Raw genomic sequence first — 17,164 nt, 5'->3', positions numbered from 1 at the left:
GCATTTGTGATTACAATGAACGATGCCTCCCAACATTTCAGAACTACTGCTCCAAGTAATAAGGGTAAGGATGGTTCAGTCTTTCTCTGACTACAGGAAGGTGTCATGATCATTATCAGTGTTATCTGCCATTCTCTGAAATGGGCGGTACATACTGCAGCACACAAAAATTTTGCTCTTAGCACCTAGCACATCCTTCTGTCTACCTTTCTATGTGATTTCTTTGCCTTCTAAGAAAGTTTTTTCTTTCAAGAGATAAGAGAGAGACCCTTTTCTCTTCTAAAACCCTACTCCTTTTTACTGCCCTCTTTTATCATCCTCCTCTCTTTGCCCTGAATGTGCTTTAGTCTTCTACACGATTGAGGGTCACTGCAAGAGGATAACTGATGCTCTCCCATGCTGTATACATGGGGTTTCTGGCCACTCTTTCTCTGTGTGAAGAAATCCGAACATCTAATTTGATAAAGCACTATGTAAGTGGAAGAAATAAAAATAACAGAGTACAAGGATCTATTAGATTTAAGTGGCTGTCTTTCAGGTTCTAAATAAAATTTGGCATTCTAAATAATGTTTGGATGTCTTTTTCTGAACAGACACTGGAAGCTATATAATAATATTGCTGCAGTGCACAAATACCAGTCTGACCCAATACTAATACGCCAAACATAATCACTTGCATTACATAAATCTGTATGTGCCTGAGGTATGCACAATGTTTGTTTAAACTTATTTATTTATTTTTGGCTGCGTTGGGTCTTCGTTGCTGCGCGCGGGTTTCTCTAGTTGTGGCGAGCGGGGACTACTCTTCGTTGCGGTGTGCAGGCTTCTCATAGCAGTGGCTTCTCTTGGTCGTGGAGCACAGACTTTAGGCATGCAGGCTTCAGTAGTTGTGGCTCGCGGGCTCTAGAGCACAGGCTCAGGAGTTATGGCGCATGGGCTTAGTTGCTCTGCGGCACTTGGGATCTTCCTGGACCAGGGCTTGAACCCGTGTCCCCTGCATTGGCAGGAGGATTCTTAACCATTGCGCCACCAGGGAAGTCCCTGCATAATGTTTTAGAGTCTGCAAAACTCTTTTATATTCATCATCCTACTTTTAAAGCTAGAAAATATTCAATCCATTTTAATACCCTACTGATAAACAATGCCCTTTGAACTTCCAAACATGAAATGGACCACTTTAAGTGTTTCCATTTAGCAAAGACTCATATATATCTTACTCCATATATATTTCTTCAGAGTGACAGTTGCAATGAGAAACAGCTTAAATTAATAGCCATCTCTGTTTTACTTTTCTCCTCTGTGAGATAATTTAGTTTCTAGGCACTCTTTTCTTAAGTAAGCAGCCACAGAAGATTAGAAAAGAGTTCAGCGCAGTGAATTATCTTGGCAAAATAACATATTAGCTAAATGGTGTCTATGAAATCACCTGTGCCACTGGCAGCTGGTTTTAGCGTGATCCAATAAATGACAAAAGAAGCTTCTGCGAGGATTTTTCAATATTCTCTCATGTGGTTATAGATTTCAGAGCTTCCTCCTGTCAGTTTTATGCTGCATTTCTTTACAAAACTGACAGGCAGCTGACAGGGCAAGAAAAGTTAGAAATATCTGGCTGGTGGTGAAATTAACAGAATTTTTCCTTTGGGGGAGTAAAACATTTATTCTAAGTGGAGAAAAATAAGTTACAGCTTTCAGGAATACACTATTTCTCTTAGTCAGACTGCCTGAAATCACATCTGTCTCTTACTTGCCGTAAAACCCTGGACACGTGATCTAGCCTATCTAGAAAACTGTCTAGGGAACTAACTGTGCCTCGGTTTCCTCATCTATCAAAAAACCCTCAGAAGGTTATTACGGGGGTGGAACGAGCAGTTCTGTAAAAAGCCTTTAGTACTGTGCGGGACACTGTAATTGTAACAAAAATAGCTTGGATTCACATGGCTCTCTCTTAGGTCGTAGGGATGCATATTAAATAATCTTTTAGAGCCACATTGACAGAAATACACGTGGGGGTGTATAATGATATTCTATTCTCTCTCTATATATATATATAATTAAGGGCTGTATATTAAGCCCTTAGTTTTCCAAATAATATTGTGAGTAAGCATTAACAGTGGACAATAATTTTAATCCATGGCTGGAAATGGAAAGACTATTGAGAGAGGAAAGAAGAAAAGAATATAAACCTATTGCCACCGTGGTTTATCGTGATCTTTGCCATTCTGGATCTATTTACTAAAGTATTTACTTCTATCTTCACTCACAACTCACTCTTCTCCTAATTTAACTTTTACAGCAACCCATCTCATCTGCTTTCTCACTCAACCACCCACAGTTACTGACAGCCACCTCCCTCATGCAGGAAAATTGCTGATGTCTGCTCAGGGAAGAAGGCAAAAAATGCTACACTTTGAGCTAAGCAATCAGAACTGCTTTGGAGCCACCATGACGGAAACCAAAGGGAAGGGGATTTCATTTTGCTTCCCACGGTGCTGTTCTTTCTAGGAGCTTCGGACTCTTTTCTACCTAAACAATAGGAATCATATGTGCTTATACTCTGAGTGAAAGAAGGAGGTTGGAAAGTAATGGACAGCAGCTACAGAAACAGGAGGGAGAAAAAAAAATTTTTTTAATCCAGGAGAAAGTATGTGAATAAGGAAGGTCATCTTAGGAAGAAGCAAAGTCCTCAAATGACATAACCAGTTACTGAGCCCCACAAAAACAGGACAATGTATCGAGGCATTAACAGAGGCTTGATGCTACCGTCCCTGGTAAGTTATGATGATGCTTCACTTGTGAGCACAGACTCGTGGTCAAAGATAAACTCATGTTTGTACCATTTCCTCGAAGTACAATTAACATTTGAATTTAGTTGCAATACTTAATTTAACTAAGAAATACGTTTGGTTATATTTTATCCATGCTGTACTTAAATACTGTTCTCAAGAAATCATGCTTTGTTTTAAGGTCAGAGTTTAAGAACTAATCAGAAAATAATAAGATGCTCATTGAATGAATGGCCTGGCAATGATGTACTATCCACCAAGAAAGAGCCTTGCCCACATCCCCAGGGTCTAGACAGAGAGGAACATGAAGGGCTGTCCGTTATACTGACTTCAAGTCAAACGCAATGTGTTAAGTAATAACATATATATACACATATATACATATATGCATATACATATGTATATGTGTGTATACATATACACACGCATATAGGTATATATGTGTTTATATACATATACACACATATATAAAATATATATGGAGAGAGGGAGAGAGGACCTAGCATGGTAAAGAGAAATAACAGTCCCTTTTCTTAGTAATAAGGAAAAAAATTTCATCTTCTACCTCAGCAAGAGGGTCAATGGGTAAACAGTAGTTATATTTTCATTTTCTATATACCTCTCAGGAAATCAAATCAAAAATGCATCTGTAAACTGTCTGCTCGAATCCTGTATTCTCTATCTTGTCTGACACAACGGAAATTCCTTGCAGGCACAGCTGTTCTTTTGCCACAAATTTGAATCTGAACACCATAAATCCTCAGGAAAAGTTCCAGAGAAAAGCTAATAAAACTTGCTGGTGAAAAGTTCTACTAAAGCAGGGGTCACATTTCAGTTCACATTTAAACCCCACAGTGGCAAACGCAGTGCCTACCTTCCCCAGAGCACGTGCTCCATAAATATTTACGGAATAGGTGCTGAATCAATTTTAGCTGAATAATGAATAATAGCATTCCTAAAGAGTTATCAGGCCATTGCTGATCTGAAATGAATGAGGTAAGTTTCCTTCCTGCCAGAGATGCATACATTTTCCTGCCCTCCTCCACCACTTCCATCCCGTCTGCAGACACCTGCTCTCAGGAGGATTTCTTGGAACCTGGCCTCCCTGTGGAAGTCCTGCAGGTGAGAATGAATGCCTGCAACAATTGCTCAATACTGGGACCTTTGCAGCAGACCCCAGACCACTAAACTGGCAGAGAAATTTCTTGATTCTCCCTGCAGGTATCACCTTCTCTTTCCCGGACCCCTCACAGGCCACGGGCTAACACGCACAGTTCCATTTTCAGAGCTGACAAAAGACTGAGCTCCAAAGGAATCGGTCATTGGAACTTCCCTGTTTCCCTGCAGGCACTGGCTTTGTTCCCCAGAGCCAGGAGGGAACTGGCAAACACCTGCAGGTGAGTGAGAGGACATCTCTCACTGTACCGCTGTGCCAGAAAGTGTGTGCGGCTATTTCAAGGGGAATGTCAGATGGAAGTGATGAAGATGATACATGGAAGAATTGTTACTATTCATTACTGTACCATTAAACTGCCAGGAAGAGAATTAGCAATATTTTTATATGACGGATAGAAGAGTTTGATATTTTAAAATATACGCTCTATTCATCTACAAGAAAATCATACATTATATATGCGTGAGCTTTCTGAAGATCGTGAATGAGTGGCCAAATATTTCTTTACCGTTTGATTCCAGACTGTTTTTCTATCTGTAAATCAATATTTAAAATTTCTATGAAAATTACCCATTTTTGGCACTAGCATTTTGTTTTTGCAGAGACAGAGGGAGTGACCTAGAGAAATGTTATAGGAAAACTCTCTCCAGTGGGAGGTGCGTTGTTAGGGACCTCTCCATGCTAGCAGGTAAAGGAGGTTAACTCCTGACACTGCAACAGTCTGTAGAGTCCCTCGCACTCCAGTTGATTGCTGGGCGCCCACATAGAGTTGTGAATGAGTTTCACTATCACCCTGGATCCACTCCCTTTCCCACACTGTATTGAATCATGGATGGACATCAGAAGAGAGCTACACCTCTCTCTCCCAGGAAGCTGGACTTGATACCCAGAAAACAAATCATTCTCTCTGGGAAAATCTGTAACAAGTAAATCAAAAGACTGTAGAAGAGCCCCTTAAATGGCAGTGGACTTGGGAGAGAAATCAGAGCAATCTGGTTCTTCAAGCAGAGTTGGGGGGTGGGGGAGGAGGAAGAAATATGGGAATAGAGCACCCTGAATGCATTACAATTGCCCATTGTTTTTTTTCCTGAAGATGATGGTATTACTGCATGTTATGGTCTAAACTGTGCCCCACCACCATCACCACCACATACACAAGTTCATATGTTGAATTTGCTGTTGAAGCCCTAACCTCCAATGTGACCTCTTTATTACTTTAAAGAGGTAATTAAAGTTAAATGAAATATAAGGGTGGGGCCCTAAACCAATAAGGCTGCTGTCTTTATAAGAAGTGGAAGAAACACCAGGGATTTACACTCACAAAGGAAAGGCCATGTGAGGATACAGCTAGAAAGTGGCCATCTGCAAGTCAAGGAGAGAGGTCTCTGGAGAAAGCAAACATGCCAGTATCTTGATCTCAGACTTCTAGCCTCCAGAAATGTGAGAAAATAAAATTTGATTGTTGAAGCCACCCAATCTATGGTATTTTGTTATGGCAGCCCAAGCAGACAAATACATTGCTTGTGGGTTCTGAGACGTAACAGCGTAGCATTAAAATACCATCCCCTGCTTTTGCTTATCAATGTTGGAGTTGGTTTCTGTACTTGTACCAAGAAGCACTAGCTACCACATTCCTATAAACATTGTATTTTACATGTTTCTCCCATGTGTGACTCTGGGGGATCTAACTGTTTGATGGAAAATTTGAACTGACACTCCAAAGTAATGTTTTTCAAGGATCGTTCAAATTGATAAAAAATCCAAAATACTTTCTGTGACGCTGGTTTTTGTTGTTGTCATTTTTAACAGTCTGAGCCCCCAATCAAATATTTCAGAAAGACCTCTTTCCTGTAACTTGGTATAAATATAGGCTCGTCCTACAGGCCCGTCGAGCCTCAGAAGAGAGGTAGCAGCCTAACTTCTGAAGTGAATGGCAGTTCTGACACTTCTCTGAAGTTGGGTATTGGATTGTTCTGGTTACAGAAAAAAAGATTCACAAGTTAAAAACAAACAAACAAAAAAGATTCACAAGTTGATCATCTTAAACAGTATGTCTTTTTCAGGGCTCTTACGTTTCCACAGTTTATGAGGACACTTCCTTCCTCTGTGCTCTTTCTGGTGACAGCCTGAAGCAGGAATAGGGAGCTCTGCTTCTTGCCCAATTAGTTCTGTTTTTCCACGTTTGAATAAATGGCCTCTGTCTGCCAGTGAATGCTCGAAAGTAGTAGTTGTGCTGGACACGACTGTAAGTTCAAATAGGTATCCCATGTGCCAGACCAAGACGCTGTTGTATAAGCCTGGATCCTCCACAGTCAAAGTTCAGGCGGGCCCTTTTAATAATAAGGAATAAGTGGAATTCCAGCCAACTAAATATTTGAAGAGTGCATTTCCTGATCTAGTATAAGAACTCAGTGAGCACCAAAAATGATCAGGAAAATTCTCATTGCACTGTCCTATGGAATTCAGCCTAAAAATTATCCGTATTCAACTACAAATCTACCATAAACCAAAATGGCAATGTTATCCAAGACTGTCTGTACAATTTTTAAAAAAATATCGTCTGACAACAGACCATTAGTTCGCCCAATACAACCCCTTCAAAATAAAAATGAAGATCTAAATTTTACCTGGATGAAAAAATGAAGATATACATTTAAAAATAAATAGCATTAGACTAAAATCTGAGTCTCTTTCCACTTAGGATGCTGCTTCTACCACAACAATTAATTTTATACAACAAAGGTAGATTAACAATTACCATACAAAATAGTGATCAAAAACAAATACATAATTTATTCCATGCAAGAATCCAATACAGGTGATGTTATTGCCATTTAAGTGATGCAGAAATGGAAGCACAGTGAGTTTATGTAATTTGTCCAAGGCTATACAGTGACTTGTTGAATTAGACAGCTGACTCAAAGCCCTGATTAAAGTATGTATTCTTATCCTCTTCACTCTACTGCCTCTCAGAAGTGCTGAGAACAATCTGGAAGGGAAACTCTGGAGATCTAGATCCCATTACAAGCTAGGCCAGTAACCAGGCATCTGACCCTGGTTGAGTCCCTTGTCTTCCCTGAGCTGTATTTTCTTCACCTATTAAAAAAAAAAAAGAATGTGGTTGGACTACACAGGCCCGCCCAGGGAGAATGTTTGACTCTGTCCAGTAAAAGTGATTCATCTCACGTATAAGTAAATGAAATTTACTATTTGTTCATATTAAATACATTTTAAAATTTGGGGAAAATGTCATGGACCAATATTATTTTAGGTTTGAGAAATTTGGGCTCTTTCATTTTTATGGAAAATACATCATTACCTATCTAACTAGATGCATTTTAAAATCCTTATGTGATGTTTAACTATAGCCATGCAAATTGAAAAAGGAAACATTTTCTCAATTGCTTCAGTTTTTATACCTTATAGTCCATCTGTTGCCACAGCACTGATTGTGATATCAAAATTGCAATTAGTTACACTCAGAGACAATCAGGAAAAAGGCCAAGGGAGACTGTGTCCAGCTCTCAATAACCTGTGATTACTGTGCAATGGGAAGTTTAAAATCAAGAGACCTGGTTTCAGGCTACAGTTTTGCCACTTATTAGCTACGTGTCCTTGGGAAACTTATTTAATGGAATAATAATTTAAGAGCTTGAGTCAAATGATGTGTGGGCAAATCCTGGCTCTGCCAGTTAACATGGGCTCACTGGTTAACTTCTCTGTGCCTCTGTTTTTTTATCTATAAATTCAGACACTATGACTGCCTATCTCAGAGGGGTTGTTGGAAGGATTAAATAAAATGTTGTATTTTATAAAACATCTATCAAAGGGTCTCCTTCCTCTTAAGGGCTCAGAGTTAGGTATTATGACTAGTATCTGTATTTCGGGTGCGTCCATTGCTAGGTAAAGTTCTAAGTAACAGTTAAGTTTCTACATCTTTAAAATAAGGATGCAGTAGTATGTACCTCACGTGATTGTTGTCAAGATCAGATGTGGGAAGCCAAAGAAAATTATTTTGTAAACTGAAAGCATTAAATTACCATTTGGTTAACATAAGTAAATTGTTATTATAAGATGACCTTGTAATTATTTAAAAAATATTTACTTAGTGCTCAGAATATAAGACACTGGACTAAGCACTATGAAGAATATAAAACAGATGTGGGTTCTATGCTTAAGTGATAACACAAGAATATCAGTACCTCTAATGACAGAAGATAATGGGTATCAAATCCATACTCTAGTCCAAGTATTAAAAAGGAGAGTCCAAGTGCAAAAGATATCCTGGAGAAGGATTGGATAAGATTGGTAGTCTTAAATCTCTGCCATTATCATTCTATGTTCATATTTCAGAAAGATGAGAAAAAGTCTAGTGACTCTTAAATCAAGTTTACATTTCTGAATCTGATCTTCAAAACCTTTTGTAATCTGATCCAGAAGACAATCTTCTATCGCACTACTCACTAACTCTCTATTGGTTTCCTCTGAGGGCATCCAAAACACCAGGTTCCGATTTCATGTCTTGGCTCTTCCAAGCTCCTGGCTTGTTCTCTGGATCTTCTGTTCGTACATACTAGATTATAACCCATTCCTTAAATCTCAGCTCCATCAGGAAGTCTTCCCTGATGAGCTAGATCTTATCACTCTCTTCCATCTCTACACACTTTATTTACATATCTATTTTATCAAATAATAACCTGGAGGAATTATCACTGACCTAAAATAAAATGACAAGGGTCCTGACAGCAGGTCTCCATTCTGATTTGGGGCATGCTACTTAATGATACAGGTTTCTTCTTATGTAAAATGAACTCTAATGTCACTCCCATCATCTATTCAACATATAAATAAGCACCCACCTGTGCTAATTAAGCTCTATCCTAGAGGCTGAGGACACAGTGGCAAAGAAAACAAATAACTATCTATCTGTCTGTCTATCTATGATTGTCTCCCTTTTAGCTCAGTGGTCCTCAAACATCAGGCTGCATCACAGAATCACCTGGGGGAACTTGTTAAAACTATACGTGTATACACACACACACACACAAGTCCCTGATGCAGTAGGTTTGCAGTAGGGTCCCAAATTTTGCATTTCTAAGCTGAAGCTCATGCTACCGGCCCAGGGACCATACCTAGAGAGTCTATTCTAGTGGAATGTCTATCTTTTTCACTGCTATATTGCCAGTACTTAGAATAAATATTTATGTAATAAAAGAATAAATATAAGACACTGTTAATTGACAAGGGGGAGTCATACTCTTTCCTTTAAAGGTGTTATAGAAGGAAAAGTACAATTCTACTAAAAGGTAGAAGGGTTTCTATCATCAGAAATGTTAAGATAAGGAATGGTTTATATCCAAAGGAAAATGAACTTACTTCCAACCTAGAGAAAGGAGGAAGAAGATTAGGGAGAACTTTGTGGAGTAGTGTATTTGATCTATTCCTTGAAGGACCCATACATTTATTTAAAAAATGCCTATCATAGCTAAAAATATTTTTAGTAATTATCTTTGGAATTTGTCTAATTAATCTATGGTGAATCCTTTTTAAATCCCTCAAAGTCAACAGAATCTTTATATTCTGATGTAAGATCTGATATTTGGAAAAAGCTAAACATCATATTTTTTGCCAAGTCTTGTCAGAAAGTCAGGTGATTTAGCTGTGTAACTCTGTTCTTGGTTATAAACAAGGTATACATTTGAGTTAAGGCACCAATTTTCTAGTATGACTTACAAATGGAGCCATGAAACAATTTCAGGGCAGTAGTTTAAAAATCATTTTGAACACTGGAAGCCTTGATGGATTAAGTTTATAGTTTCTGAAGGTGATTAGTTTGAAGAATGGCCCCCATTTGACCATATGCCCTGATGTATTTGTTTAAAAATCACTCTTAGTATAGTTGGTATTTTGATGTAGTGAAAGAACTGATGTCTGAACATGAAAGATGCCATGTACATTTTTCTTCAGACTGCACACCGTGCTATAAATATCTAAAGTTTAAACATTATGGAAACAAAGAAAGCAATGTAAACTGGAAGTTCTTCCAAGGCAGATCTGTGAAAAGTATGTGTTGGTACCAGGAGATATACAGGTTCCTAAGAACTCTTGGTAATTCTGGGCCACCCAGTTCACTAATAAATATTAGTTTATGTGTCCTGCTCATTGAGCTATGTGCTGGGTCACACTGGACCTCTATGAAGGGGGCCTATATCAAAACATTCTTCTAGTTTGGAATACGGGAACTAAAGAGAACATACAAGGCCTCTGACAAAAAGCACACTGTTACAGTCATGGCTTTTCCCTTCTTGTTTGTCCCCAGAGCTCCTCAGCTACTCTGTTCACCCATCTTTGAGCCCAGGGTTTCTTCAGGGTAGGGTCAGCATGTCCTAGCTCTACTAGGTCAGCATTAAAAGAGTAATAGATTTTTTTAAAGAGCTCCCATATCTTATACCTTTTAACAGAGTGTACTAAGCTTAGTTTGGTCTGATACAAATGAAAAAAAACCCAACACTTCAAGTCTCTTTGTTTAGACCAGTGATTCTTAAAGTGGGGTCCCCAGAGCAGCAGCAGCAGCATCACCTGAGAATCTGTTAGAAATGCAAATTCTCCAGTCCCACCCCAGAAATACTGAAGCAGAACTGGGGAGGGGAGGTGGTGAGGCCCAGCTACCTGACTTAACTAGCCATGGGTCTAGGTGGTTCTGACGTATGCCAAAGTGTGAAGACCACTGGTTTAGATTTTATCAGCAGGGGCAGTAAAGAAACTCACTATCAGATAAGCTGCACGGACTTTTATGAACTTTACAACTTATTGTAATAGCCTATTGTCATCCGCTTGATAACTACATTTAACATAAACACAATTACACATGTAATCGACATCTAAGTTGTCCTTGACAGAATACATGTTAAAAGGTCGTGGCTTGGGGCTTCCCTGGTGGCGCAGTGGTTAAGAATCCACCTGCTAATGCAGGGGACATGGGTTTGATCCCACATGCCACGGAGCAACTAAGCCCCTGCACCACAACTACTTAGCCCGCGCTCTAGAGCCCGTGAGCCACAACTACTGAGCCTGTGTGCCACAACTACTGAAGCCCACGTGCCTAGAGCCCGTGCTCCACAACAAGAGAAGCCACCGCAATGAGAAGCCTGCACACCACAACGAAGAGTAGTCCCCGCTCTCCACAACTAGAGAAAGCCCGCAGGCAGCAATGAAGACCCAATGCAGCCAAAAAAAAAAAAAAAAAAGGTCATGGCTTTCTTAGTAAAGAGATGGTATGAAAAGGAGACAAATGAACCTAAGGAACTTGTTTTTAGTTTTCTGAAATGATGCCATCCTCAACTCCCCTCCACCCCTGCCCCACCTCAAATAAAAGAATCAGGGGGAAAAATATTACTATCAAGTAATACACTTTATCATTTGCAGATATAGGTTATCATACATCTTGAATGAATAGCTATGTCCAAGCCTGTTTTAAAGAACTATTAAAACACTTGAAAGTAAATGGATGCTTTGTCTGATTTGTAGCTAAACCCTCACACTCATTTCAGATCTATTCATTGAACTATGATACCCAAGATTCATAACACAATTCTTTGATGAAACGTAAAGTTTCATAATCTCCTCAAAAGGCATACATAGAATAAAATGATTCTCTGCTTAAAAGTTAAGACTCAGGCTCTGCAGCAGTACAGTTCATAGACATGTAATGCAATCTATATATGTAATTTTAATTTTTCTAAATAACCACATAAAAAAAGTAAAATGAGTGATATTAATGTTAAATATATATTTTGTTTAATCCAATGTACTAAACATATCACTTCAACATGAAAAAAATAAATTAGTGAGATATTTTTACATTTTTATACTTAGTCCTCAAAATCTTGCATGTATTTTACAAGTATAGTACATCTCAGTTAGAATGCTAAATTTTAACTGAAAATACTTTTTATTTAGATTTAATAAATTTTATCATTGCAAAAGTAGATTCCTTACTCAAGTTGTTCCAAACATACTAAAAAGTTTTCCAAAAGCCTAAGTGAATATCAGTTTTTATATTAAAATTAATAAAAGTAATGAAATTAAAAGGTCGATTTCTCAATCACACTAGCCAACTTTCAAGTCCTCGACAGGCTACAAGTTGTTAGTAGCTACAATATGGGGCAGAGACGCTCTGGAGCTGTGAGGGACCAACCTGGGTAAGAATTCAGGCTTTGCCGGTTACCGGCTGCTTAGCAAATTACCTAGCCCTCTCCAAGCTTCAATTCTATCGCCTGTTAAATAGGGGAAAGACCCACATTCCACATGTTTCAACTTCTGCCAGCAAAAATAGCAGCAGAAGAGAAACTACAGTTTGTTTTCTCCTTCATAATACAGGTGGTGAAATCATTTCATCAATTTGTAATAATCAGAACCAATCTAAATGCCTACAGTATAAGAATGGTTAAATACTTTTAACTCATCCGCTGTAGCCCTAAAATTCAATTAATTATTATTAATATCTGTTAATATAATTAAGAAAAAGGTATTATGAATAGCTCGACTGCTGAGAGCGTGCACAAAGATAAACTTATAAGGACCAGACACCTAGCGACAGCGGCTGCCTGAAGCAACAGGATGGGGGCGGGGATGGAGCTAGCACACGTCTTCAGTTTGTATTTCTGGGCAGTTATTGTCCAAAAATGCTTTTCTAAAAAGGAGCTATTACTTTTGTATTTTAATGAGAAAATCCCAAATCTGCTTTGAAACGACTACACTTTTCCCTCACTGTCTGCATTGTGATTTTAAATATAGCATAAATGTACTCTAATAAGGAGAAACGGCTGTACGGAAATACTTTTATCAGAACGCAGAACACGCGCCCTTAATCTTTCAGTGAGCCGTTTCCCGCCAGGCAAACGGAAGCAAAACCGCCCTTGACGTCATGGGAGGCGGCCTCTGCTAGTTACCATGGTGAAGTCTACGCGGCCATATTTACTGTGGTCAGCCCGCACCAAGCTTTTTCCTAGCGCGGGTGGTGGCGCGCCGTGGAAATGTCTGCAGAATAAGAGATGAGAAACGAATTATAAGCCTCAGTGAAGGACCAGGGGCAGAACGCCTTAATCTAGCTAGTGGAACGTAGAGGTGCAGATGCCGCGGATTAGCGGAACGATTCAAGCAGAGTAGTGCAGTTTCTGCCCGGACTTTGAAAGCCGCTTCCGTTGCGCGGCGGAAGTGTGAGTCGCCAGAGGACGACTCTGGGAAGAATCTGCTGTCCGCTGTGTGTGCGCAACCGGAGTCATGTCGAGTTTGACGGTGAGAGACCCGGCAATGGATCGATCACTGCGTTCCGTGTTCGTGGGAAACATTCCGTATGAGGCAACGGAGGAGCAGTTGAAGGACATTTTCTCCGAGGTTGGTTCCGTTGTGAGTTTCCGGCTGGTATACGATAGAGAGACGGGAAAACCTAAGGGTTATGGCTTCTGCGAGTACCAAGACCAGGAGACCGCGCTTAGTGCCATGCGGAACCTTAACGGGCGGGAGTTCAGCGGGAGAGCGCTTCGGGTGGACAATGCTGCCAGTGAAAAGAACAAGGAGGAGTTAAAGAGCCTAGGGCCTGCAGCGCCCATCATTGACTCACCCTATGGGGACCCCATCGATCCAGAAGATGCCCCTGAGTCAATTACCAGAGCAGTCGCTAGTCTGCCCCCGGAGCAGATGTTTGAGCTGATGAAGCAGATGAAGCTCTGTGTCCAAAACAGTCACCAGGAAGCTCGAAATATGTTACTTCAAAACCCACAACTGGCTTATGCGCTGTTGCAGGCTCAAGTAGTGATGAGAATCATGGATCCAGAGATTGCTCTGAAAATTCTGCATCGCAAAATACATGTCACACCACTCATCCCAGGCAAATCTCAATCCGTTTCTGGCCCTGGCCCTGGCCTTTGCCCAGGACCTAATGTTCTGCTCAACCAGCAGAATCCTCCAGCCCCCCAGCCTCAGCATTTGGCCAGAAGACCTGTGAAAGACATCCCTCCTCTGATGCAGACCCCTATCCAGGGTGGAATTCCAGCCCCGGGCCCAATTCCAGCTGCAGTTGCTGGCCCTGGCCCTGGCCCTGGCCCCTTAACTCCTGGTGGAGCAATGCAGCCCCAAGTTGGAATGCCAGGGGTTGGTCCGGTGCCCTTAGAGCGGGGACAGGTGCAGATATCAGATCCTAGAGCTCCAATGTCTCGTGGACCCATGACTGCTGGTGGCTTACCTCCTCGAGGACTGTTAGGGGATGCTCCAAATGACCCACGTGGAGGAACTTTGCTTTCAGTCACTGGAGAAGTAGAGCCCAGAGGCTATCTTGGCCCACCACATCAGGGTCCTCCAATGCACCATGCGTCTGGTCATGACAACCGGGGCCCTTCCTCACATGACATGAGGGGAGGGCCATTAGGAGATCCCAGACTGCTCATTGGAGAACCCAGAGGACCCATGATAGATCAAAGGGGTCTACCTATGGATGGTAGAGGTAGCAGAGATTCTCGAGGGATGGAGACTCGAGCCATGGAAACTGAGGTCTTAGAGACACGAGTAATGGAGAGAAGAGGAATGGAAACTTGTGCAATGGAAGCCAGAGGGATGGAAGCGAGAGGCATGGATGCAAGAGGAATGGAGATGAGGGGCCCTGGCCCCAGTTCAAGAGGCCCTATGACTGGGGGAATTCAGGGTGCTGGTCCTATTAATATGGGGGCAGGTGGTCCTCAGGGACCCAGACAGGTCGCAAGCATTTCAGGGGTGGGAAATCCTGGAGCTGGCATGCAGGGGGCAGGTATGCAAGGAGCTGGCATGCAGGGGGCAGGTATGCAAGGAGCAGGCATGCAGGGGGCAGGTATGCAAGGAGCAGGCATGCAGGGGGCAGGCATGCAGGGGGCGAGTATACAAGGGACAGGCATGCAGGGAGCAGGCATGCAGGGAGCAAGCATGCAAGGGGCAGGCAAGCAAGGTGGAGGCCAGCCTAGCAGTTTTAGTCCTGGGCAGAGTCAGGTAACCCCACAGGATCAAGAAAAGGCAGCTTTGATCATGCAGGTTCTTCAACTGACTGCAGATCAGATTGCCATGCTGCCTCCTGAGCAAAGGCAGAGTATCCTGATTTTAAAGGAACAAATCCAGAAATCTACTGGAGCTTCTTAAAAGGTTTTAGAAAATACTTGGCAGTAGTCCCACAAAGGTTTTCTGTAGCATAGAGAATGGGTGGGTGCAGTAATTTGACTTCGTATCCCCACCCTTGAGTGATTAGTAGGAGTTCCCTCCTCTCAGAACCTAATCTCATTTCGTGTAGTCTTCTTAGTTTTTGTTTTTAATTGTGGGGTAGGGGGAGGGGGGAAGTGGGTCTATTCACTTTAATTCACTGTAAATAATACAAAAATAACTCTGAACATGATTATATTATACCAAATAAGATTACAAAGAATATGCAGCATTGTTAAAAGGGTCTACAAGGTGTTAAGTACATTTTTAAAATACTGAGCAAAGCAATGTGAAAACTGCACCTAAAGACTAAAAGATGACCTGTTAAAAATGGTAATGTACTAAGATAGTTTAACATGTTTGGTTGTGTAAGAAAATAAAGACGTTTACCTCAAAATTACAAGATAATAGTTTTTGGTAAGCCATTTAAAACACAGAATCCTATTTCAGGGGCAACAGAATGCTGAATTAGGTTAAGTACTGTACTGTTTTGGAATTACTTCAGAATGTTAAGAGCTAAACAGATAATTCTCAACTTGTGGTATTGGAATTGTTTTTTTCCTGAAGCTATGCTACCTGAAAAATCAAGGGCTGCATCTGATGTGATGTTATTTCATTTATCCCATCTTTCAAGCGATATTTTGGCCTGGCCTTGTGCATGACAATTTTGCTGGGACAGTTCTAGGTCAGCGAAGTTACTTAAATCTGCTCTGATGAGACTCTCTGTCTCAGTACCTTCCCATTTCTCAATAGTCTTTAAGCCCTAAATCTGAATCTGAATAATTCTCTCACATCCTTCCCCAAAATCTGTGTAGGGACCAGTTGATCTGCATGAATTAAACATAGCATTGGACTTTTCATAAATAGTTCATAAAATTCACCATTTTACCAGAATAATTGAAGCCCAGGTAGGTAAAGATATCCTTGTAGCCTGAAATCTGCTAAATTGGTTATTACTTTCCTTTTACAAGTAATAAAGCCATTTAATCCTAATATACATGCCCATGAGACATTTAAAAATCAGTAGGAAGGTGGGGCTTACCACAGTAACTTTAGAGCTACTACTTAATTTGTCTGTAAGCCTTGAGGATGTGGGGACAAACATTTGTGTGACAGAACAAGTACTAATAACAGAAGTATAAACACCTAAATAACCAGGTGATCTTACTCAGGAGAAGAAAAGCCAATACCTAATTACAGAGGAAAAAATTAATACAAGGAGAGAGTGGAGGCTTAGAAATTGAATTACTTTCCGGTTGCAAGGTTTTTACATCTTAAATGGATAATTCACTCTTTTTTATAAAGTTTACCTCCCTACGATGTTTCCTGCTACTTATTTTACTCCGTTTTATTGTTCATACTGTTAACTTCCTCATGTTTTCTATATGTTTCCCCTTATTGGAGGGGATAACTCTCCTTTACATGTATAGTGGTTCTGGTTAATACTAATTCAGAGTTGGCTTGATTACTTTGAAACTGTAGTTGCTTTATCTCAAAGCTTTCATTGAAAGGCTCTAACTGAAAACTATTAAATGTTATGCTCTTTGTTACAGTAAAATCTCTGCATTGTTTAATGCAGACTAAATAAAAAGAATGTACAATGAAGGCTGAGTTTAGTGTCTGATGTTTATTTTATTTTATTTTTTTTTGTGGTACGCGGGCCTCTCACTGTTGTGGCCTCTCCTGTTGTGGAGCACAGGCTCCGGAAGCGCAGGCTCAGGGGCCATGGCTCACGGGCCCAGCCGCTCCGTGGCATGTGGGATCTTCCCGGACCGGGGCAGGAACCCGTGTCCCCTGCATTGGCAGGCGGACTCTCAACCACTGCGCCACCAGGGAAGCCCCATGATGTTTATTTTTAATAAATGTGTTATTCGAAAGTTATCTATTGAGAGTTCCATGGGGCCTGAATACTTTTTCTTTCAAATGAAAAAGGCAAATCTAAAGAAATTACAGGACTGAATGGAAATACCTTTTTTAAGATTCATTA

At 40.7% G+C, this 17,164-nt stretch overlaps 2 protein-coding genes across 3 annotated transcripts in view; one reads left to right on the top strand and one right to left on the bottom strand.

Annotated features, from left to right (window-relative positions):
* PRKG1 (protein kinase cGMP-dependent 1) overlaps positions 1–17,164 on the bottom strand; it is a 1,182,852-nt gene that overhangs the window by 502,290 nt on the left and 663,398 nt on the right. The gene's annotated exons all lie outside the window — the stretch shown is intronic.
* On the top strand, positions 13,195–16,782 carry CSTF2T (cleavage stimulation factor subunit 2 tau variant). The gene has a single exon (XM_024744837.1). The coding sequence runs from the start codon at positions 13,240–13,242 to the stop codon at positions 15,118–15,120; it is 1,881 nt and encodes a 626-aa protein (XP_024600605.1). The 5' UTR covers positions 13,195–13,239; the 3' UTR covers positions 15,121–16,782.

This window comes from Neophocaena asiaeorientalis, unplaced genomic scaffold, assembly GCF_003031525.2.
Source record: "Neophocaena asiaeorientalis asiaeorientalis breed wild unplaced genomic scaffold, Neophocaena_asiaeorientalis_V1.1 scaffold131, whole genome shotgun sequence".
In the NCBI taxonomy this organism is placed as follows: Eukaryota; Metazoa; Chordata; class Mammalia; order Artiodactyla; family Phocoenidae; genus Neophocaena; species Neophocaena asiaeorientalis.
This window is presented reverse-complemented; position numbering and strand designations above follow the sequence as displayed.

What these genes read in the sequence shown, in the direction of transcription:
- CSTF2T (XM_024744837.1), top strand. Translation starts at nt 13,240, where the DNA reads ATGTCGAGTTTGACGGTGAGAGACCCGGCAATGGATCGATCACTGCGT.